This window comes from Lithobates pipiens, unplaced genomic scaffold (assembly GCF_037356315.1).
Source record: "Lithobates pipiens isolate NorthernLeopardFrog02 unplaced genomic scaffold, aLitPip1_a1.2 Scaffold_27, whole genome shotgun sequence".
NCBI lineage: Eukaryota > Metazoa > Chordata > Amphibia > Anura > Ranidae > Lithobates > Lithobates pipiens.
The window spans coordinates 8,360,882-8,385,407 of NW_027507788.1; the positions used below are offsets into that span (position 1 = coordinate 8,360,882).

The 24,526-nt window shown below is 41.1% G+C and overlaps 1 protein-coding gene across 1 annotated transcript in view; it reads right to left on the bottom strand.

Moving 5' to 3' along the window:
• The window catches only part of LOC143933472 (IgGFc-binding protein-like), a 100,400-nt gene that overhangs the window by 35,280 nt on the left and 40,594 nt on the right, over positions 1-24,526 (bottom strand). The window contains exons 16-24 of the mRNA XM_077456377.1: positions 23,256-23,833; positions 20,738-21,302; positions 17,192-17,391; positions 16,951-17,092; positions 14,313-14,641; positions 8,580-9,150; positions 7,853-8,445; positions 4,925-5,489; positions 2,825-3,405 (exon numbers count right to left, since the gene is read on the bottom strand). Of these exons, the coding sequence (XP_077312503.1) occupies positions 2,825-3,405; positions 4,925-5,489; positions 7,853-8,445; positions 8,580-9,150; positions 14,313-14,641; positions 16,951-17,092; positions 17,192-17,391; positions 20,738-21,302; positions 23,256-23,833 (4,124 nt within the window). The remainder of the gene's footprint in view (positions 1-2,824; positions 3,406-4,924; positions 5,490-7,852; positions 8,446-8,579; positions 9,151-14,312; positions 14,642-16,950; positions 17,093-17,191; positions 17,392-20,737; positions 21,303-23,255; positions 23,834-24,526) is intronic.

Genomic DNA, 24,526 nt, shown 5'->3' on the forward strand with positions numbered 1-24,526 from the left:
GTTTCAGGGGCTGCAAAGGTCCCCCTTTTGTCAAAGTGTGGAGGACTGTATATATAGATGCTGACCTTGAGCTGGAACAGGCGACATACATAGTCCTTAGCACCCTGATGTGGGAGGAGCATTGCAGCCCCTGGAATATGTAATGCCTTGTACACACGATCGGACATTCCGACAACAATACGGTGGATTTTTTTTCCCCCGACGGATGTTGGCTCAAACTTGTGTTGTATGCACATGGTCACACAAAGTTGTCGGAATTTCCGAAACGTCAAAGAACGCGGTGAAGTACAAAACGTACGACGAGCCGAGAAAAAGTTCTATAGCCAGTGCTGCTCTTCTGTCTGATTCCGAGCATGCGTGGCACCTTGTGCGTCAAAACTGTGTATACGCGATCGGAATTTAACGCAAATGGATTTTGTTGTTGGAAAATTTGAGAACCAGATCTCAAATTGTGTGCGGCGGAAATTCCGATGGCAACTGTCCGATGGAGCCTACACATATGGTCGTAATTTCCAACAAAAGGCTCCCATCGAACATTTTCCGTCATACCGTGTGCATGAGGCATTAGATCGAAATTATATAAAACTTATTCTAGTTTTCTACCAGTGGAGCGGCGGTTTTATCTTCAAATTTCCTTCCAGATATAAAAACCTGAACGAAATTTTAACTCTTACCCACACTATCCAAAAAAGAAAAATATTGGAGGATAAAGTGTGTGTCCAGCCTATTAAGAGCTCAAAAAAAAATAGGATGGACATACACTTTAACCACTTCTGGACCGCCCCACGTAATTTTACTGCGGCAGGGCGGTCCGTTAGAGCAAAATAACATACAGGTACGTCGCAGCTTCTTCTGGGCCCGGGGCCGCACGTGAGCGCCACCAGCGACCCACTCCCGCTAAGATTGGATACAGCGGGAGCCAATCAGCCAGTCCGGTGGATCCGATGTTCGCCCGCACCCGGTGATCTCTCCCAAGAAAGGCATCACCGTTCACTTCTGTTTACTTCCTATGTAAACAAGAGGAAGATGGAGATCTTGTGTTTCTGCTAAGCAGGAACACAGATCTCTCTCTTCCCCCAGTCAAAGCACCTCCCCCACACAGTTAGCAATCACTTCCTAGGAGCACATTTAACCCTTTGATCACCCCTGATGTTAACCCCTTCCCTGTCATTAGTACATGTGCATTTTGTTTAGCACTGATCACTGTATTGGTGTCTCTGGTCCACAAAAAGTGTCACTTAGTGTCAGATTTGTCCACCGCAATGTCGCATTCCCACTAAAAAAAATTGCCGACTGCTGCCAATAAAAATGCCATAAAAATATCCCATAGTCTGTAGATGTAAACCAATCAATATATGCTTATTGGGATTTTTTTTTTTACTAAAAGTATGTAGCAGAATACATTAGCCTAAATTGATCAAGAAATTTTATTTATTTAATATATTTTTTTTATTGGATGTGTTTTATAGCAGAAAGTAAAAAAATATTGTTTTTTTTTCTAAATTGTCAGTCCTTTTTTGTTCATAGCGCAAAAAATTAAAAACTCCAGAGATGATTAAATACCATCAAAATAAAACTCTATTTGTGGGGGGGGAAAAAAAAGGGGGGGGGGGCGTGAAGTCATTGAAAATAGTAATGTTATCAAAAATTGTACCACTTGAGTGCCACCAAACCACTATCAATCGGATCATCATATGAATAGACTGGTGCAAGCCAGGGAGGATTGGCTTGTCAGGCTCTAGTAGGCTTCAACAAAATGGCGGTCCTCTGCACATAGACACTAACTCCCCGAATAAATGTGAATAAAGTGAGCAAAAGATGGCTTCAGCTCCTGCTTGTCTGGGTAGAGCACTCCTCAGATGGGGTTTGCCCTTTTCGGGGCTTAATTGCAGAGGCAGTTGGCCACGGATACAGCTTGATATTATTGAACTGTTTAATCCAAACCTCAAATAGCTAAGGCCGAGAGCAAGACTTTCTCTGCATATTCATTGGCTACACATATTCCCTACAGAAATGGAAATAGCCATCTTAAAGTATAGGTGCTTATTTACACATTATTCTAAGTTAGGTTAGAATCATAAAACATGTTCTGTATAACAGAAGTGATCCTAGAAGAGGGGAGCTGGTTTGGTTGTTTGGTGGTGGTTTGGTTGTCAAAGATTATAGGCCTACAGGCTCTATTAATGGAAACTTGAATTTTCAGATTTTCATTCTTATTCTTGGATTTTCAAATTTCCACATTTTTGAATTTTTACATTTCTGAAATTTCGAATATTCGAATTTCGAAATTTAGAATTTATGAAATTTGGAATTTTTGGAAATTTGAATATTTGGAAATTCGTAATTTTGGAAATGTGGAAATTCGGAAATGTGGAAATCGGAATTTCGGAGATTGAAAAATTCAGAAATTCAGAAATGTATTCTTCAAAAAAATGAAAAACAAATTCGGAACTAAACTAATTGCACATGTCTACCTAGAAGAGGGGAGCTGGTTTGGTTGTCAAAGACTATGGGCTTACAGGCTCTATTGATGGAAATCTGGTTGAAGGCATACACAACATTGTGCTTAGTGATAATCTTCTTCATGGAGTCAGTTTTTTTTCACACCTGAACAATCCAATGGGAATTAGTCTGAAATGCCAACTTGCTGTGTGTGCAAGATTCCAAAATTTTAGTTACGTTTAGTCTAATTAGCAGGAAAAGATGCATGCCCTGTAATGTTTTTTTTTTTTTTTAATATGCCGAGCATTGTGTATGGCATCTCCTAGTTGCAATTGTGGCTTCATTAAAAGAAGCATATTTGAAATTGAGCCAATATACTCACCAATGAGCTCCAAGTTCTTCCTCTCTGCAAGCTAATGGTGTAATTTCCAACTCTCACTGTGACAGATTTGGTGACTGCCACATCGCCATATGGTTCATTGTCCACTATTACTTCAAAGACAACATTATCTTTCTTCAACCTCAAAAGTATGTAGGTGCAGGTGCCCTGGAATGAATAATAAAGCTTATCTGGAGTGATGTAGTGTGGATCTCCCCAAGCTACGCACTGTCCAAACTCTTTAGGATGGCATCCTAGGACTCCATCCACCACTTTGCATTCGGTGTTGGCTCCACAGGGGCTGTCATGGCAAGTGGTTATACCATTGGCACCACATATGCACTTCTTCTGGCAAAGACTGTCGGAGTAGAACTCTTGCCCTGCTTTGTAATAGGTGTTCCCAAAGACACAGCCACAATTTGACATTGACACACAGTCCCCGCCACTGCGAATGAAGCCGTTGTCACAGTAGCATCCTTCAGTATAAGACGGCACGCAAGATGTTGGAGCAGTCAGACCAAAGCAGGTGGCAGGGCAACCATTTCCAAGGAGCTCATAATGACTGTTTGAAGGGCAGGTCATCTCTGAGGATACAAAAGGTGGAGTGTAAATTAAAGATTATCTTTAATTAGCAAAATACAGACATCTGTATGCAGCACGTAGCATTTTATGTTCTTGGACAAATCAGCACTTGGATCAAGGGTAAGTTAAAAACCTTGCATGTGTAACACCCTCACTGTTGCTAGAGTAGGTAAATGCAATTTGGTTCCCCTGCAGGCAGAGGAGTATGTGTTCATTTTGTTTAGGAGGCTGTGCAGTGCTTCAAAAGTTGTGGCTCTGTTACCTCCCCCTGTCTTCTAGAAATCTGTAGATATTTCCTGAACATAGTGGGCAGATGGGCAGAGGCTGCAGCCTGAATATTTATGGAGTTTCCACCATTCCCTCGGGAGGCAGAGCCCAGAAGGTGGGGAGACAGCTCATAAATACTCAGAAGTCTGGCAATCTGAGAATAGAGTCCAGGGTTCAGCCATCTGAAGGTGACCCCTGTTCTAGGGGCTCTGCCCCCTGGGACAGAGGAGAGAGAGAGAGAAAAGAGAGAGAGAGAGGAAATAAGCTTGAGGATATCACCCAGCCAGTGTCTCGGCTAGGCCTAGCTGCAGACTTCAAGCCATGCCAGAAGCAGCCTGCTCAGCAGAAAAGCCAGTGCAGCAGCTTTCTGGAGGCTAGGAGATACTTAAATGGACTGAGTGAGTACACACCAGCCATCATACCCGAAGCAACAGAGAGGATAGTGTAGTGCAATACCGTACATGTCTGGGGCCAAAGGAAACAGCTTTAGTGCAGTGCAAGACAGCCAGGAGAACCCCATCATATCTCTACTTTGGGTAATACAGCCAGGAGTTGACTCTTCATTACTGATTTTCGGAACTTTATTTCAGCTGCACCATTACTCCCACTTGTGTGCAACATAGTTCAGTTGGACTTTAGCAGCCAGAGACTTTAGCAGTTCCTCATTCATTTGTTTACAGGTTTATTCCATTTTTGGGCATTCCATATACCCCCAATCCCTATCAAAGTTTTTTGTTTCCAAAAAAAAACACCAAAAAACAAAAGGCCACACTGCTTTTTGAGCCAACTGGAGTGTCTGGAAAATTATTTTTGCCTGGCTGTGGGTGCTGTGTGGGGTAAATGATTTAGGAAAACAGTAGAATTTTTCTATTGATCTCTCTGGTCCCTTTAATGCATGTATCCTTTTTTGGTCTCTAAACACCATGCTCAGGGTCATAACTCAATATTGAGCTATTAGAATAGTCCACAATGCTTTCCAAACTTCCGGCCAGAGCAGAGGAAGCTCCAGGAAAGTTGTTCTTGACATAGCACACAGCACGCTAGAAAACAATACCTGGATACTTTCACAGGTAGAAAGACCAAGTTCAAGGATCTACTATATTGATTTATGCTTTAACAGTGACTGGTGGCTACTGAGCAGTTTGAGTGGTGAGCGAGTTCCATTTCTTAGAAGAGTACACTAGATGTTGCATACTCACGTCCTTCTCAAAATTGGAAACACCACAGCGTTCTTATTTCTATAAAGTGACTTACCACAGAAAGATGGTGTTCTCCAATCCTTAATTGTGGATCCATTCCTTTGACACTCAAAAACATAGGAAGACATGATGTCGCAGATAACTGACTGGAGACCTTTGTATTCACATCCATCAAACACACAGTCATCAAAGAAAGGTTTTGGGTCAATGGAGGCATGACATTGCCCAAATGGTCCATCAGACTTCATGAGAAGACCACAGTACTGGTCGCTCTTGTAGACCTCTCTCTGTTCATCGTTGCACTGTGAACAGTCAGCACATTCATCGTTACACCCAGCAAACTCTCCAACTTTCCAGTGGTCTCCAAATTCCTTTGCATTTTTGGCTGTTACCCCGTCTCTTTTGACAAAGTCATCTGATGGATTTCCATTGTTGTTGCCACAAAGACCATTAACGGCACCTATGTAGGTGCTTGGTAAGGTCACACGTACATAATTCCAACTACCATAGCTTAAACCCATGCCAAAACGTGTTTGTAGGTTAGCAAGAGCCCCTGAGTAGTAGGCTCTGGTTCCTGTTGGTTCATGAAAGTAGGGCAAGTCCTTCAATATGCCATCAACCTAAGAAAATGTTCATATAAACACAAGTTATAGCTTGTTAAAGCTTAAATAGTAATGTTTAGCACAAAGGAGAAAAGCAGGTAAACAGGATTAATTTTTTTACACAATTTTCTAAATTACATTTAAAAAGAACAATAATTCTTCTAACATGTCATTGGATGTGATTGACAGCAGTGCGAGCCAATGGCTGCGCTGCTATCAATCTATCCAATGAAGACTGGGCCGAGAGGAGCTGAGAAGCTTGTTGAAAGCCTGCTGAAGCCTGCTAGCAGCTTGCTGAAAGTGGCAATCAGCACTGCCAGTGGGATCTATGTTCAACAGTTACAAATTGGAGCTGAATGATATTTTTAAAGCTTCAACAAAGTTTGCTTAAAGCTCTGCAAAATGCTTTGTCAAAGCTCTCTGTTCACATTGCTCTTATACAAGCTGAAGCCCATGTGAAAAGGCCTTTAAACTCTTTTGTTGCCATGCATGTCAGGTTTAGGTTTCGGTCTAGGGGATCTTTGGGTTGAGGGTTTTGATTATGAGGTTGCGTTATTATTAACTTTAGAGGTTTGCTCAGATTAAAGGTGTTAGTTTTAAGGTTGAAAGATATGTTCTGGAGTTAGATTTAGGTCAGCAGTTTGTTCTAGGGATTTGTTTGGGTTAACAGCAAATTTAGTTGTTAGAAATGGTAAAGGATTACATCTAGATTAAATTAGCTTAAACTGTGATCAATAATTTTAGGATGGAAGGCATAATGTATTTCCTGAAGCTACCAAGTGTGTTAAAATTATTATAAGCACATATATTGTTTGGAAATATATATGGGGTGCTCGTGAATTTGGAGGCCAAAAGTATTCACTTGCACACTTAATTTAGCCATTTTGATGGTTGTTTGTGGGTTTTGCACAATAGCTTTTTTTTGTTGTTGTTCTAATAATGTGGGCGGCACTTCCCCACACCAGCAGCCATAACTATAATGATTATATTTGTTGCAGAATGGTCAACCAGACACAGCACCTTCATCTATAAATGTACCCTGGCATGTCTTTGGAATTAGAAAAACTTTAGAAATCGAGAATTAAAGTCAAATTAGGTGTGCCATGTTTATTTTTGTGGCGTCCATAAGTATTTTTTTCAGCGTAAAGTGTCCTGGACTTTTATGATGAAGTAAATAGTTTTTGGACTTCAAAACCATTGGTGTGGAGCTTTTACTTCCCCTACTCTTCCTTAAATCCATCGGAAGCGTCTCTTTAATACCATGTAATGTTTGAGAGCTACACAACCATTGTGGGGGTTCTACTTCCCCTACACTTCCCTGATTTCATTGGAAGTGCCTCTTTAATACCATGTAATGTTTGAGAGCTACCCAACCATTGTGGAGAATCTACTTCCCGTACACTTTCTTGAATTCATCGGAAGCGTCTCTTTAATACCATGTAATGTTTGAGAGCTACACAACCATTGTGGGGGTTCTACTTCCCCTACACTTCCTTGATTTCATTGGAAGTGCCTCTTTAATACCATGTAATGTTTGAGAGCTACCCAACCATTGTGGAGGTTCTACTTCCCCTACACCTCCTTGATTTCATTGGAAGTGCCTCTTTCATACCATGTAATGTTTGAGAGCTACCCAACCATTGTGGAGGTTCTACTTCCCCTACACTTCCTTGATTTCATTGGAAGTGCCTCTTTAATACCATGTAATATTTGAGAGCTACCCAACCATTGTGGAGGTTCTACTTCCTGTAGACTTCCTTGATTTCATTGAAAGTGCCTCTTTAATAACGTGTAATGTTTGAGAGCTACCCAAGCATTGTGGAGACTCTACTTTCCCTACACCTCCTTGATTTCATCGGAAGTGCCTCTTTAATACCATGTAATGTTTGAGAGCTACGCAACCATTGTGGAGGTTCTATTTCCCCTACACTTCCTTGATTTCATCGGAAGTGCCTCTTTAATACCATGTAATGTTTGAGAGATACTCAACTATTGTGGAGGTTCTACTTCCCGTAAACTTCCTTGATTTCATTGGAAGTGCCTCTTTAATACCATGTAATGTTTGAGGGCTACCCAACCATTGTGGAGTTTCTACTTCCCCTACACTTCCTTGACTTTATCTGAAGTGCATCTTTAATAGCATGTAAAGTTTGAGACCTACCCAACCATTGCACTTTACATAACATATTTTATAATGCATGGTAATGCAAAACAGCTTTTGCATCCAGTGCCTCCACCCTACATTTTACAAAAATGTCATAAAGGACAGACACACCCAAAGTATTGAGAAACTTACAGAATTCTGCTTTTCTCCACTAGCCAGTATACTAAAGTGTTTACATCTATGAATTAAAACTAAACCATGAATAGGTATTCCATACCATAATCCGTTGGGGGTGGTCTCTACTCATGGTCATGGTGTGGTTGTCCAGTTGCAAGGTCACACTTTTGGTGAAGGACACAGCTGCGTTACCACGCTTTTCGTTTTCAACAGTGATGGAGAAGTGGGTCAATGATGGATCGGTAACGTTTACTAACTGGTAGATGCAAGCGCCCATGAATGAAAATCTCTTTTTATCAAATGTATCATGATGAGGATCTCCATGGGTTGTACATGTTGAAAATGCTTTGGGATGACAGCCTCGTATTCCATTGATCACCGCACAGGTCTCAGTGGTTTTGCATTTGTTTGGTTGGCAAACCACCTTTCCGAGACTAGACTCGCACTGGCAAAGTGTGCTACATTTCTCATCATACCAGGACTGGTTAGGCTCATAATATTGCCCATTGTGGTTGCAGCCACAGCTTGAAACAGGTACGCACTTATCCCCACTAAGGACCATTCCTTCATTGCACTCACAGGTCTCTACGCAGGATTTTGTGCATGTGGCTGGGGTGTTTTTGCCAGAGCAAGTAACTGGACAAGCATTTCCACAGGCGTTGTAATGACTGTTTTCAATGTTACATACCATTGCTGAAAGATTGAAAAAAAAAAATGTATTTGTAAAAAAGCTTTATTCTAATATACTCTGTTCAGAAACTCTAGAGAAAGTAACACTACAATAATTATAATAATGCCCCAGCAATAGTAAATTGAGCTCTACTTACGGCAATTGGTAGCTGTCCTCCAATCATAAACCTTAAGACCTTCATTTAAGCATATCTTGACATAAGTATCTAAAGCTTGACATAGAATTGTCTTCGCTCCATCGTTCATACAGACATCAAAGAGACAGGCATCATAAAACTTTTCTGGGTTGACTTTTTTGATGCAGTCTCTGAATGGACCGTCCTTTTTGAGAAGGAAGCCACACTGATCATCACCTCTATACTGAGCCTTATTCTCCTCATTACAGTTTGGACAATGCCCAGGACAAACATCAAAACAGAACGGATCTCGATCATCTTCTTTCCATTCTCTTATCCAGTCTGTGATTGAAGATAGTGATGCCCCGTTAGGACCTCTCTGGTCATCATTTGGATCTTGATTGAAGTTTCCACACATTCCAGAAGTTGCATTGTAATAACTACTAGGAACGCTCACTGTAGCTAACCAGTTCCAGTCATAGCTAACGATTACATTATTCTGAGCTTCCACTATGGCTGTCATTCCACTCTGGTATAGTTTCAGTCTTCCATCAGCAAGAGTGAGTGGCAGATTGGTCAGTTCACCATTGACCTATGAAGAGAATATTCATTCAATTACTATGTCTAAAGAAGGAACAATGCATGCTTGGAAAACCCCAACACTCTTGTTCATACAATTAAAAAACATAGTTTTACACATTATGTGAAATACAATGCAAAATGACTCAATGGATCGATTTAAAAAAGTAACCTGTGCGTTAAGTATTATTTTCCAAGGAACGTTGATATGAGATCCCTAGCATGCTAAATCTGATCTCAATACATACTTGTTCAAAGAGCCAGAAGTGTGGTCGGTATGTGAAATACAATGCAAAATGACTCAATGGATCGATTTAAAAAAGTAACCTGTGCGTTAAGTATTATTTTCCAAGGAACGTTGATATGAGATCCCTAGCATGCTAAATCTGATCTCAATACATACTTGTTCAAAGAGCCAGAAGTGTGGTCGCAGCAAACAAAAAGCTCTCCCTATCTAGTCATTTCCAAATGTCTACCTAACAACAGATACTTTATTTTACCCCTTTATGGTTGCCCACTTTTCCCTCTCCTTCACTCTGATTCCTTCTTCCATTGTATCTTTCTCTGTTCTCCTCATCTTCTACCTCCCTATCCATTACCCACTGTAAACACCAAAATCATAAAGCTTCTTCAATCAACAGAGCATTCCCACCAACCTGGAGAAATTCCTTGTGTGGACTCCTACGTAAAAACAATGCCTATGTAGTACCCTTCTAGTTTCCTAGCTGTTAGGTAAATTTAGCTTTGGTTCCACTGTAGCGCAAGGTTTGAGTGATCACGCCTGTTCATGTTCTAACAGGCTGCTACTCTGCTTCCTCCCCAGCATTCTAAAATCTCACTGGAGGGTTCCAGAACATGGGTGGAGAGGCAGAGGCTGCAGCTTGATTATTCACGGGACTTCCACCAATCCCTGGGTAGGCAGGCCCAGAAGGTGGGGGAAGAGTACATAAATAGTCCGAGGCCTGAGTGGCAGGGGAGCAGAGTCCATGGTCCAGTCAACTGGAGGTGCCCCTGGGGCAGAGAGAAGAGGGAGAAAAGCCTCAGGTGTCCAATCCAGCTTTAAGGTCTCAGTTAGGCTTAGCTGAAGAACCACCAGAGCAAGAGTCAGCCTGAGCCAGCTTGGAGGAAAGAGAGAAAAAGTGGCTTCAGATAGCTTCATCCCAGATAGCAAGGATAACTTGCCGCACATTTGAATTGTAAATCTCTTAACTTGCTGCACATTTTCACTGGCAAGTTGTACACTTGCAGAAATAGAAAAAAGAAAGAACTGCGCTAACCACGAATACCCAAATGTGAGTAGGGTATGTATATGTGCCAGACCCACGATAAGGGTCTTAGTATCTTAATGTCTCCAAGACCACCTCCAAAGTATAATGCAAACCATATACAAATAAGTGCAATTTAAATGCAAAAACAAACCATAAATACATGTCAAGAGTGTGAGTTCCCCAAACACAATATGAGTAAATCAAACTCAGTGCATATACCTCTAAAGAATAAAAAAATAGAATAAAATATGAAAAAAATATTTGCAATTTTTTACATGAATGAAATATCAAGAAAAAAGATTATATTTAGAGACACCCTATATAATGTCCATATAGTCATATGTCAAAAAACAATAAAATGTCCATATAGTAAACAAACACCAGTGAAGTAAAGCTTCAAGTGGAGTGCAGCAGTGAAGGACAAACTTCAAACAGCTGAATCATAAGTACACAAAATAAAATCTTCTCCATAGATGTACTGTGCTTTTCCCAACACCGAATGAGTGAATTGGCTTCTTACCAGATCCAAGCGACCCCCCGTTACAGAGGGTCACCACAGGCGACAATAGTCAAAGGATATCCGGATAGCGATTCCTCCTCAAGCAATCCTGAATCTTTCACGCGATAGGGTTATGGCTGTTATTCCACATATCACTCCCAACAGAGACCCTCGATCTCAAAGACCATTAAGCCTTTGGTTATACCAATTAGATCAGATGCTGTGGTCCTATTTCCTCCAACAAAATCCACACACTTCTCCAATAATAGCAATCACGGTTGGTACCAGATACTGTCTGCATGTGTTCATTTCTAGAGACCAGCCGAGCTTCACCTGACTGCTTTTATTTCCTTCCTCTGGAATGGAGTCATTCCAGAGGAAGGAAATAAAAGCAGTCAGGTGAAGCTCGGCTGGTCTCTAGAAATGAACACATGCAGACAGTATCTGGTACCAACCGTGATTGCTATTATTGGAGAAGTGTGTGGATTTTGTTGGAGGAAATAGGACCACAGCATCTGATCTAATTGGTATAACCAAAGGCTTAATGGTCTTTGAGATCGAGGGTCTCTGTTGGGAGTGATATATGGAATAACACCCATAACCCTATCGCGTGAAAGATTCAGGATCGCTTGAGGAGGAATCGCTATCCGGATATCCTTTGACTATTGTCGCCTGTGGTGACCCTCTGTAACGGGGGGTCGCTTGGATCTGGTAAGAAGCCAATTCACTCATTCGGTGTTGGGAAAAGCACAGTACATCTTTGGAGAAGATTTTATTTTGTGTACTTATGATTCAGCTGTTTGAAGTTTGTCCTTCACTGCTGCACTCCACTTGAAGCTTTACTTCACTGGTGTTTGTTTACTATATGGACATTTTATTATTTTTTGACATATGACTATATGGACATTATATAGGGTGTCTCTAAATATAATCTTTTTTCTTGATATTTCATTCATGTAAAAAATTGCAAATATTTTTTTCATATTCTATTCTATTTTTTTATTCTTTAGAGGTATATGCACTGAGTTTGATTTACTCATATTGTGTTTGGGGAACTCACACTCTTGACACGTATTTATGGTTTGTTTTTGCATTTAAATTGCACTTATTTGTATATGGTTTGCATTATACTTTGGAGGTGGTCTTGGAGACATTAAGATACTAAGACCCTTATCGTGGGTCTGGCACATATACATACCCTACTCACATTTGGGTATTCGTGGTTAGCGCAGTTCTTTCTTTTTTCTATTTCTGTTTGGTGTATTCTTGGTGTACATTTTGAATTGCAGCTTCCGTTCAATACCATTTGTATTCCGTAGCGCAGTTTTTTCCCTTTTTTTCGTTCCTTTTGTACACTTGCAGAGCAGTTCTAGTTGACACCTTTTCAGTTTGTAGCAAATTTGCATGGCAAGAGAAAGTTGCAGTGGTGAGTCTACAGCAAGAGCTCAGCACGTTTACAGAATGAAAATTCAGCCACAGTAACCCCCTGTGGTGGGATGAATTTTGCACAACATAACTAAACCAGAGCTTGCAGCAGACTTGCAGAATGTTTGCAAAGAAAGTTGATCTGGAGTCATGCAATGCGGACTTGCTGCAACTGTGCAACAAACTTGTGAAGCCTGGCAAGTCTAGCAATAGCTTAAGTCATTTTCAAACTGGCAGCACAATTGCTTGCTATCTGGGATGTGCGGAACTAAGGGACTTAAAGCTGTGGCTTGAATATTCATGGGAATTCTACCATTCACTGGGGAGGCAGGCCCAGAAGGTGGGAAAAGAGTCTGAGGCCTGAGTGGCAGGGGAGCAGAGTCCGGGGTCCTGCCATCTGGAGGTAACCACCGTTCTGGGGGCTCTGTCCTTGGGGCAGAGAAAAGAGGGAGGGAAGCCTCAGGTGTCCAGTCCAACTTTAAGGTCTCAGCTAGGCTTAGCTGAGGACCCACCAGAGCAAGATTCAGCCTGAGCCAGCTTGGAGGAGAGAAAGAAAACCTGGAGTCAGATAGCTCCATGTGTGGGACTGAGTGAGTACTTAATTTAACCATCTTTACAAGAAAAGTGACTGTGGAGGGCAATACCAGGTGCAACCAGGTACAGTGCTAGACAGCCAGGAGTTGTACTTATACTACTACTACTATTACTTCTACTACTTATACTACTAAGTAAGCTACAGGACATTGGAGCCTAAAGCTGTTCAATACACCTGGCAACTTGTACAGAACAGCCATAATTTAAGCAGTCATAGAAATATCCTCATCTTTGTTCAAGTTTACAGTTGTTCTTCAGTTCAGGGTATCCCATGCCCCTTCCCTATCCAAGTTCATTGCTCCCTAAATAAACACCAGAAAAAAATAAACCCTAGACTGTTTAGTGAGTCTAAGGAGGAGTGCAGAAAACAATGTGTGTGCCTGGCTGTGGGTGCGATATAGGGAGAAATTGACCTAATTACCAGTGGCTCCTTCAGAGATAGTGCTACACCTATATAGAACCTACAAAACCTAGTAATCGTTCTTCATCAAGCAGGTTCCCAAGCAATGGTAGCAGTACACTTTACATATTTTCTTGGTAACTTTGAGCATGATGCTCTATATAGTGTTTCTCACTGTAAATATTTGCAATAGTTTCGCTATCCTTGCATATTCAAACAATAATAACGTAGAAAGTGGAAAATAAGCTTAAGTCAAACTCAAATTTGCATTGATATGCTTTAGAGGGTTATGGGCTATCACCAGGCATTTTTCTTTTCAAGCCTTGCTTGAGTAGATCAGTTGACACAACAGTCTTATGCCGGGTACACACGATCGGAATTTTGGCCCACGAAAGAGTTTTTCGTCAGGAAATGCGACTGTATGTACGCTCCATCTGACTTTTTCTGGCCGAATTCCAGCCAGCAAAAGTTTGAGAGCATGCTCTCAATTTTCCGGTCGGGAAAAGTTCCAATCCGAAAATGCGATCGTCTGTGGCAATTCCGACGTGCAAAATTCCTACGCATGCTCGGAAACAATTCGACGCATGCTCGGAAGCATTGAACTTAATTTTCTCGGCTCGTCGTAGTGTTGTACGTCAAAGCGTTCTTGGCGGTCGTAATTTCAGCAAACTTTTGCATGACCCGTGTGTATGCAAGGCAAACTTGAGCGGAATCCCGTCGGTAAAGCCGTCATATCTTTTTCCGAAGAGAAATCCGAATCGTGTGTGCGCGACATAAGATAACATTAACAATGCTAAAATATAAATAGGAGTATATAGGAGGGGGTGAGAACACCTGACTTGCAAAGCTACAAACTCAGAATTAGGTGTTCCCAGAAAAACCAAAATATTTACCACAATTTCCATGCTAAATTTTCCACTTTTACTAAAGAGTAATTTCTGTATTTCTTTATTTTAACAAATTAAAGATGAAGGGTTGGAAAAGCTTACTCGTATCTTATTAAAGTCTCCAATTTGCATGGCAATGTTGATATCATACATGACCACGTTCACCCTTCCGACATAAGAAACAGCTGGGGTTCCTCTGTTTTCATTCTTGATGGTAACCTTGAATGGCTCCAGAGTTTTATCATTGCCCGCGTACTGTGCTAAAACATAGGTGCAGGTGCCTTGGTGATCATAGCTCTTGCCATCAAACGTGAGGCAATGGGGGTCCCCCCACGCATAGCACAGACCACTGTAATCCGGGACACAAACTGCTTCCTCGTTCTCAACTCTACAGCTCTCCTTGGCACGGCAGGTTTTGTATTTGCATGGATCTAAAAATGAAAAAATAATGTGAAACTTATATACAATTCCGAACATTTAGAGTTCTTGCTAGAACAGAATAGAAGGAAAATTAGACATGTATGATTTGTTTTGTTACAAATCGAAATTATAACAAAACGATTTTTTCAAATTTAAACAATGATTTTGAATTAAAATTTCGAAAATAAATTTGAATTTTGAAATAGAAACATATTCCAATAAATACAGTGAGGTATAAAAGTGAAATGAGATGATGATTCCTACTTAGGCTTCTGACTAGAATAGAAAAGAATAAAATTAATAGAAAATAAAAGAATAGAAAAAGAAGAGGATAGAATATAATAAAATAAAATAAAATAAAAGAACCAATATAGCAATCTTCCGAAATTCGAATCTCAATATTCGAACCGATTTGAAAATAACAAATACATTTTTGAATCAATTTCAAATAAGTGAATATATGAAACTAATTCTAAAGATGAATCATTCTAACATAACGAACATGACGAAACAAAATGATTAATTTAAAGTGGAGTGCTACCCAACTTTAATACTTGGTCTTAAGCTAAAGACCACCCTACGTTTTTAGGATATGCATTTTTTTTTCTTTCCTTCTATGAAGTACAAATGTGTATTTTCGTCCCAGCCTTGCAGTGAGGTACGTCATTTCCTCTTCTGTTTCGGACCCTCCTCATTCCCCCCCACTGCATTCTTGGACCTGTGTGTGTCCCAGAAGACAACGGGCCATTCAGAAAGCAACGTGTGACTCCACTTCTGGTTTCCCTTAGTTGCAATGGCGGCGCCTGCAGCCGAGCCGATGGGCGAATCGGCCACGGGGGGGTGACATTGCAGGCTAATAAGGACAGGTAAGTGTCCTTATTAAAAGTAAGCAGCTACAGTATTTGTAGCCGCTGACTTAAAAAACAATTTTTGAGGGTGGAACTAATTTTTCTTTTGTACACATTTCTAGAGGAAATCTTAAAACGGAGACACTAATTCAGCAACAGTTGTCCAAGAGAGGATTTCCCTCATGGAGAGACTCCTCTCGATTCCTGTTGGGTCTACCAATTAAGACGTTAAGATAAAGCTCCCCAATGAGACGCATGGGGCAAATTTAATTGTCAGTAGTCTAACCCCTACCTACTCTTTCAACCCTCAAAAAGATTTTGAGGGTGGAACTCCGCTTTAATGAACAAATCGAAAAGAAACACATTTTTCTTTTGTACACATTTCTAGAGGAAATCTTAAAATGGAGACACTAGTTCAGCAACAGTTGTCCAAGAGAGGATTTCCTTCATGGAGAGACTCCTCTCGATTCCTGTTGGGTCTACCAATTAAGACGTTAAGATAAAGCTCCCCAATAAGACGCATTGGGGCAAATTTAATTGTCAGTGGTCTAACCCCTACCTACTCTTTCAACCCTCAAAAAGATTTTGAGGGAGGAACTCTGCTTTAATGAACAAATCGAAAAGAATCACATATTTCTTTTGTACACATTTCTAGGGGAAAAATCTTAAAATGGAGACACTAGTTCAGCAACAGTTATCCAAGAGAGGATTTCCCTCATGGAGAGACTCTTCTCTCAATTCCTGTTGGGTCTACCAATTAAGACGTTAAGATAAAGCTCCCCAATGAGACGCATGGGGCAAATTTAATTGTCAGTGGTCTAACCCCTACCTACTCTTTCAACCCTCAAAAAGATTTTGAGGGAGGAACTCCGCTTTAATGAACAAATCGAAAAGAAACACATTTTTCTTTTGAATGAGAATTTTGTACACATTTCTAGAGGAAATCTTAAAATGGAGACACTAGTTCAGCAACAGTTGTCCAAGAGAGGATTTCCCTCATGGAGAGACTCTTCTCTCGATTCCTGTTGGATCTACCATATAAAACGCTAAGATAAAGCTCCCCAATGAGACCCATGGGCAAATTTAATTGTCAGTGGTCTAACCCCTACCTACTCTTTCAACCCTCAAAAAGATTCTGAGGGAGGAACTCTGCTTTAATGAACAAATCGAAAAGAAACACATTTTTCTTTTGTACACATTTCTAGGGGAAATCTTAAAATGGAGACAATAGTTCAGCAACAGTTATCCAAGAGAGGATTTCCCTCATGGAGAGACTCCTCTCGATTCATGTTGGGTCTACCAATTAAGACGTTGAGATAAAGCTCCCCAATGAGACTCATGGGGCAAATGTAATTGTCAGTGGTCTAGCCCCTCCCTACTCTTTCCAACATAAAAAAGTGCAGCTGATGCAATTCATTTGAATTTTAAGACTTCAGTAGAAGTTCCTCACCAGTTCACCTGACCGCTCTCACCTTTGTTGACACAAGTCCTCAAACCATCCCGAATTTGACATATCTCATCCTCGGCACAGCTCCGGTTCTGACAGCGCACTCCAAAGACTGGATTACATCTGCACTCTTGGCTGCAGTCCTCACTTAGCACGGTTTCACCAGCCTAAAAAAAGGACGGTGATACCGGATTAGAGTTTGCACCTTCAGCTATCCAATAACCCAAAATTGTAATGCATTTCTCTTCTTCTTTTTTTTTTTTTACCTTCAAATATCTTTCCTTATAAATGCAACCGCATTTGTCCATGGTAACGCACTGATCGCCATCGAAGACGTAGCCAGGGTCACACTCACATCCCTCGAAACACTCTTCACGGCAAGAGCTGGATGCCAGGAGGCCATAGCAGGAGACAGCACAAGATCTGGTACACATGCTGTAGTGGCTGTTGATTGGACAGGAAAGTGCTGTGGGGTATCAGATACAAAAGATTAAAAAAGTATAACAAAAATGTATTATTCAAAAATTATTAAATTGGAATTCTATGCAACAAAAAAAAAATGTATTACCATACAAGCCATTAATTGCTTGCTTAAATACTGTAATAATAATTATTTAAGATTCTATTCTTATGCACATCAGGCTGAGTATGAAACCATTTAAAAAGTAGGTCTGTTTCAGTGGTAAGTTGTTTCTCCAAGCTCCAAAGTTTGCTTCTTTTGCTTGGTTCCAAAAGGAAGGCTCGTCCTACAGTGGCAGCACATTAAATGGCAACAAAGCATGGAGAAATGGTTGCATTCCCAGCAGATTCCAGAAATCAGTTCACCAAAGTCTATCCATGTCTAGATGATTGGTTTTGGTTGAAGAAAATCTGTGAAGGTACTTCCAGTTCTGACATTCCTCTCATACGTGTAAAAAACATTGTTTTTTTTGAAAGAAAACTACTTAGAACCCTCAAACACCAAACATTATATATATATATATATATATATATATATATATATATATATATATATATATATATATATAATATTACCAAAAGTATGGGACGCCTGCCTAGTGCTAGTGAGTTGACCCACTCTTTGCAGCTATAACAGCTTCAGTGGCATTCTAGCCTTAGTCCGTAGGGTTCAATGTTGAGTTGGCCCACTCCTTGCAGCTATAACAGCTTCAGTGGCATTCTAGCCTTAGTCCGTAGGGTTCAATATTGAGTTGGCCCACTCTTTGCAGCTATAACAGCTTCAACTCTTCTGGGAAGGCCGTCCACAAGGTTTAGGAGTGTGTCTACGGGAATGTTTGACCATTCTTCCAGAAGTGCATTTGTGAGGTCAGGCACTGATGTTGGACGAGAAGCCCTGGCTCACAGTCTCTGCTCTAATTCATCCCAAAGGTTTTTATGGGGTTGAGGGCAGGACTCTGTGCAGGCCAGTTAAGTTCCTCCACCCCAGACCCACTCATCTGTGTCTTTATGGTCCTTGCTTTGTGTACTGGTCCAAATCATTTGGTGGAGGGGATATTATGGTGTGGGGGTTGTTTTTCAGGGGGTTGGGCTTGGCCCCTTAGTTCCAGTGAAGGGCATACCAAGACATTCTGGACAGTATCATGCTCCCAAATTTGTAGGAACAGTTTGGGGACGGCCCCTTCCTGTTTCAACATGACTGCGCACCAGTGCACAAAGCAAGGTCCATAAAGACATGCATTGGGGTTTCTCAGTTGATGCATTTAAGGAACAGTATTATTGCCACCCATAGTATACAATGTCGTATGGAAATGTTTTCATGTAATTTTTTTCTATACTCTTTTAACTCATTTTAATGGTTAATAATGAATAAAAAAAAAATTATTTTTATGTTCACTAATCACTAGTTTCTGTACTTTTTGGTACCATAAAATCCCATATCCCCCTTTTCTGCCTTTCTTTTTTGATTACAATCATTGTTGGGATGTGATTACCGCTTCATGCCAATTGGGATATAGGACCATGGCGCCAAACTACATTTCCTAAAAATATCCATAGGCAACGCTTTACAGGTTACCAGTTTAGAGCTAAAGAGGCGATAAAATAATTTCCCTTGCTCTGACGTTCACAGTGATACCTCACATGCATGGCACGATCCCCATTGACATATGCAAATGGAACCTAATTGCGTGTGAGCACAAGTGAACAGGGGCACGTTAATTCTTTTTTATTTTATTTATTTTATGTAAAAAAAAAAAATAATTAACACTGTATCTTTATTTATTTTTGAATCTATTTTATTACTTTGCTATTACAGGGGATGAAAAATATCCCTTGTGATAGCATGGACCATGACAGGCCTTTTTTTTACATTGTATCTTTATTTTTATTTTTTTTAAACTCTTTTATTGCTATCAGACAGAAGGGATGAACAGCAACCCTTGTGATAGCATGGACTATGAAAGGTCCTCTTTATGGAGCGATATGGGGTCTATTAGACCCCATATCTCTCCCTGGCCTCTAAAGCAGTGGTCTCCAAACTGTGGCTCGGGGATCCTGATGCGGCCCTTTGCTTGCCTTTATCAGGCCCTTGGAGCACTATACCTCCCACTGACACCAACTCTGACACCAACAATGGGGTATCATTCCGGTTACAGACATCAACAACAGGGCACTATTCCTCCCATTTGACGCCTTCAATGGGGCACTTATCCTCCCACTGATGCCAATGCACTGCTTACTCCCACAGGACAAATTCTACTCCCTATGGTCATAGTCCAGACCCCCTGAAGTCTGAAGGACAGTAAACTGGCCTTTTGTTGACAAAGTTTTGAGACCCCTGTTCTAAAGCATCTAGAAATAGTTAGAAATAGCTTGTTTACAGGAGACTGAAATTCTCGTCGCTTTCGGTTTCTGATGTAACACAGTGGGAGGAACAACATCAGTTCCTCTCACTGTGAACCAGGAATCAGATGCCGCTGGTCGCATCCCCCCAGGCTACCCAATCACAAAAGAGAGCCTGATGAAAGCAGCAGCAGCGGAGGGTGGGACCCCCTTCCGCCTCCTGTAAAAGCAATTCAGTGGCTTCTTAGCTGCTAGGATTACTTTTACATTGAAGGGATTGTCAACCCTAAAAAATGATATCTTAATCATTGCTGCATCAATGACCAAGATATCACCCTTCCAATCCAGCGATGTACCGGTACGTTACTGGACAAGAATCAGTTAGTGACTAGCTAAGACTCTGTAGGACAGCCATTCTCAACCAGGGTTCCGTGGAACCCTGGGGTTCCTTCACAGGTTGCTAGGGGTTCCTTGAACTATGGCTGATGAACCACATATTTGATGGTGCCTACAGAATTCAAGGTTCAGCACCACTTAGCAAAGCCAGCAGCATGACACCAAATATATTTTTAGCTGTCTTTAAGGGTGGCATTCGAAACACCACTTTAAGGGGGGCATTCTTCCTATTGACCACTAATATAATAAGCATTGTTCTTATTGAGCCCTGATGATTTGGTTTCAGTAAGGGTTCCTTGAGACATGAAAATTATTGTTGGTGTTCCTCTAGGGTTAAAAGGTTGAGAAAGCCTTCTGTAGTAGTTAATCAAGTTCAACTGAACTTGTTCTGTAATGCTGAAAACTGGAGAGGAGTTGTTTATGTTGGTGGAACCTTGGTTGAATTTTGCGAACTACTACTAACTATACCATGACCTGAATAAAAGAGAACCATCAAAGACTAGCTAAGAACATAAAGCCACTCGGAGGGATGGAGATGGGATGATCACTGAAAAAGGCAGTTTCAGGCATAAGCTAAAGACATACAGTATGTCAATTTGCAAAACAGAACTTACGACAATTGGTGGTGTTCCTCCAAGCTCCAACATTTGCACCCTTCTCTTGGCATATTGCTGTGTAGGCTTGCAGGCTGGAGCATAAAGCTTCCTGACCACCACCTCCGTTACACACATCGAACACACAGCTCTTGACATAATTTTCTGGATTTACCAAGGGAAGACATTCTTTGAATGGACCTCGAGGATCTGAAATCATTCCACATTTTGTTGGTGAACTGGCCAGAGCAGAGTCCGCTTGATCACACTTTGGACACTGATCACCCGAGCATCCTCTGCAGTTGGATCTTTTTTTATCTATTGACCAGGACTCTCCAAAAACTGCTAGGTCATTGACGACAGTGCCATTCGGAAGGCGGATGTCATCGCCGGGATTTTTGTTGAAATTTCCACAGAGGCCTTCGTTTAATCCACGGAAGGTGCTTGGTATCCAGACAGACACATAATACTGCTGGTCAAACATGACTGTGATCCCTTCTTTAGTCCAAACGATGATGTTATTCCCTTGGCGGTTTATCCAAAAGTCTTGAGACTGGATGGGAAGGTTATATCTCTCTCCATTTATCTAAAAATTGGAAATAAGAAAAATGGATGTTGAACAATATATGGAACACTGAGTGTCGTAAAATTGATGCTTTTGAACTCACGTACTGGCACAGCGGTTTAAACATCTCAAAACTGCAAGGAGGAAAGTAAATAAACCCAGGTGGCACTGAAATGTTTTTGCCAAATCTAAACTCTCTAGAGAAGGGGTCAAACTCTATTTTATTGCGGTCCATATCAGCATTATGGTTGCCCTCAAAAAGCCGGTTATATCTGTAAGACTAGATGTCCAGAGCACATCACCCCAACTTACATTGGATGTCAAACGCCCCATCACCATCAGAGGTTGAGTCCCCAACCATCCTTTACATAACAGTGCACCTCCTTACCTCCTGCTGCTTTTGGGAAAAAACTGGTGGTGAGCTGGGAAGCAGAAAGTGCAGGGTCTGGAGGAGGACCAGAGGAGGGTCGGAGTTAGCTGCCAGAGTCTGCTGAATGCTGAGACCAGGCGAAGTGGAGATGAGGGAGTACTGTGGCTGCACAGAGAGGTGCAGGATCTGGTGGGGGAGTTCTAGTCCTCCTCTCCGGTGCCTACTGCTGAGATGGGCAAGGGGGTGGGGGGGGGGGGGGTGCAGAGACGAGCATCTCCATGACTGCATGTAAAAGTGCAGGATCTGGCAGAGGAGGTCTGTCCTCCTGTCTGCTGCCAACTACTAAGACAATGTGGGGTTGGAGGGTGCAGGAGGGGTGTGAGGGCCAGATGAAATGGCTTGTCGGACCACATTTGGCTCTCAGGGACAGGGCCATGTATTCTAAAATCTTGGCCGAGAACCTTCTTCCCTCAGCCCGAACACTGAAGATAGGACATGAATGGGTCGTCCAGTATGACAATGACCCAAAATACACCCACAAGGCAAGAAAGAAGTAGCTCAAGAAGAAGCAAGAAGAAGCACCTTAAGGTTATGGAGTGGTCTAGTCAGTCTCCAGACCTTAATCCTATAGAAAATTTATAAAGGGAGCTAAAACTTCGAGTTGCCAAGCAACAGCCAAAAAAACCTTAAGGATTTAGAGAAGATCTGTAAGGAACAGTGGACCAAAATCCCTCCTGAGATGTGTGCAAACCTGGTCACCAACTACAAGAAACGTCTTACCTGTATTGTAAAATCTTGGCCGAGAACCTTCTTCCCTCAACCAGAACACTGAAGATGGGACATGGATGGGTCTTCCAGCATGACAATGACCCAAAATACGCCGCAACAAAGAAGTGGCTCAAGAAGAAGTACCTTAAGGTCATGGAGTGGTCTAGTCATCTCCAGACCTTAATCCTATAGAACATTTATGGAGGGAGCTGAAGCTTTGAGTTGCCAAGCAACAGCCAAAAAACCTTAAGGATTTAGAGAAGATCTGTAAGGAAGAGTGGACCAAAATCCCTCCTGAGATGTGTGCAAACCTGGTCACCAACTACAAGAAACGTCTTACCCCTGTGCTTGCCAACAAGGTGTTCTCCACCAAGTTATAAGCCATGGTTTGCTTGGGGATCAAATATTTACTTTACATCACTGAAATGCAACTTTATTTATAGCATATTTTATAGCATAATAAATTATAATTTATTACAATTTGCTACAGCAACATGATATGCTATATAATTGTAGCATAGCATTTGCTATGCTATAATTATAATTTATAGCATTTGTTTTGTGTATTTTTTCGGGATTGATTGGTTGATGTTCTGTCTCTAACCCTTTCTTTCTTTGTAAGTTGGCAAACATACAAAATCTGGAGGGGATCAAATATTTATTTTCCATATATATATATATATATATATATATATATATATATATATATCTATATATATATACACAAATGCAGCACAATGTGTATATATTATATGCTTGCAATCAGCCATCATTGTTGAATAATTGAAGGAAATATATCATTCATAAGTGCCCAAGTGACCATTCATTTTACTCACCATTGTTTCACTCCTTCCTTTCCCTCTCTCCAAATGAATTGCATAACGTCCAGATCTCACTATGACTGATTTGGTTACCGCCACTTTTTTATAGGGTTCATTTTCCACCGTCACTTCAAAGTTAATACTTTTAATCTTAATAAGTATGTAGGCGCAGGTGCCCTGGAATGCGTAATACAGTTCATCTGGAGTGATGTAGTGTGGATCTCCCCAAGCTACACACTGTCCAAACTCCTTTGGATGGCATCCTAGGACTCCATCCACCACTTTGCACTCAGCATTGGCTCCACAACGGCTGTCCTGACAAGTTGTTCTACCGTCGGCCCCACATGTACATTTCCTCTGGCATAGGTTGTCGGCGTAGAAATCTTGCCCTGCTTTGTAGTAGGTGTTCTCGAAGACGCAGCCACATTCTGGTACTGACACACAGTCTTCACCACTGAGGATGAAGCCATTGTCACAGTAGCATCCTTCGGTGTAGGACGGTATACAAGATGGTGGAGCAATCAGACCAAAGCAAGTTGCAGGGCAACTGTTTCCAAGGAGCTCGTAGTGGCTGTTCGGGGAGCAGCTCATTTCTGAGAACACAAAATACTTTACACATTAAAGCTGTTCCTTACTTTTTAAATACATAAATATACCGTGGGATACTAAATGAACAAAAAAAACTCAACAATTAATGTGTTAATGGGTTATATACAAGATCAATTTATGTTGGAGATTGGGCTTTCAGAGTACCCAGGCAAATCTTACAACATGGTTCAATCATGGGTAAACTTAAAAACAGTTAGCAAAGGACAGGACACATACCCACCAGGGTTCAAAGAGCGCTGCTCACCCCGATATGCATCGAAAAAAGGAAAAAAACTCCCCCAGGTGGGGTTTTTTGGCAGCAAACACAAAGAAATAAGGTGAATAACCTCTATAGATATAATAATTTATTAAGATGTGAGAAAAACTTCATAACATAATAGTTAAAACATGAACTCCAGTAGGAAATTAATAAATTATTATATCTATAGAGGTTATTCACCTTATTTCTTTGTGTTTGCTGCCAAAAAACCCCACCTGGGGGAGTTTTTCTTCCTTTTTTCAACTTAAAAACAGTTTTTCCCAAAGGATTCTAGCAGGTCTGTTAATCTTCCTCCAACAAATGTCAAGACCCATTGGTGTCCCACACTATCAGGCATATACAGTACATATACCATTAAACAAACTAGAAAAGGGTAGATTGCCTCAATGGTAAATCAAGGAGCTGGGGCATCGAAGGG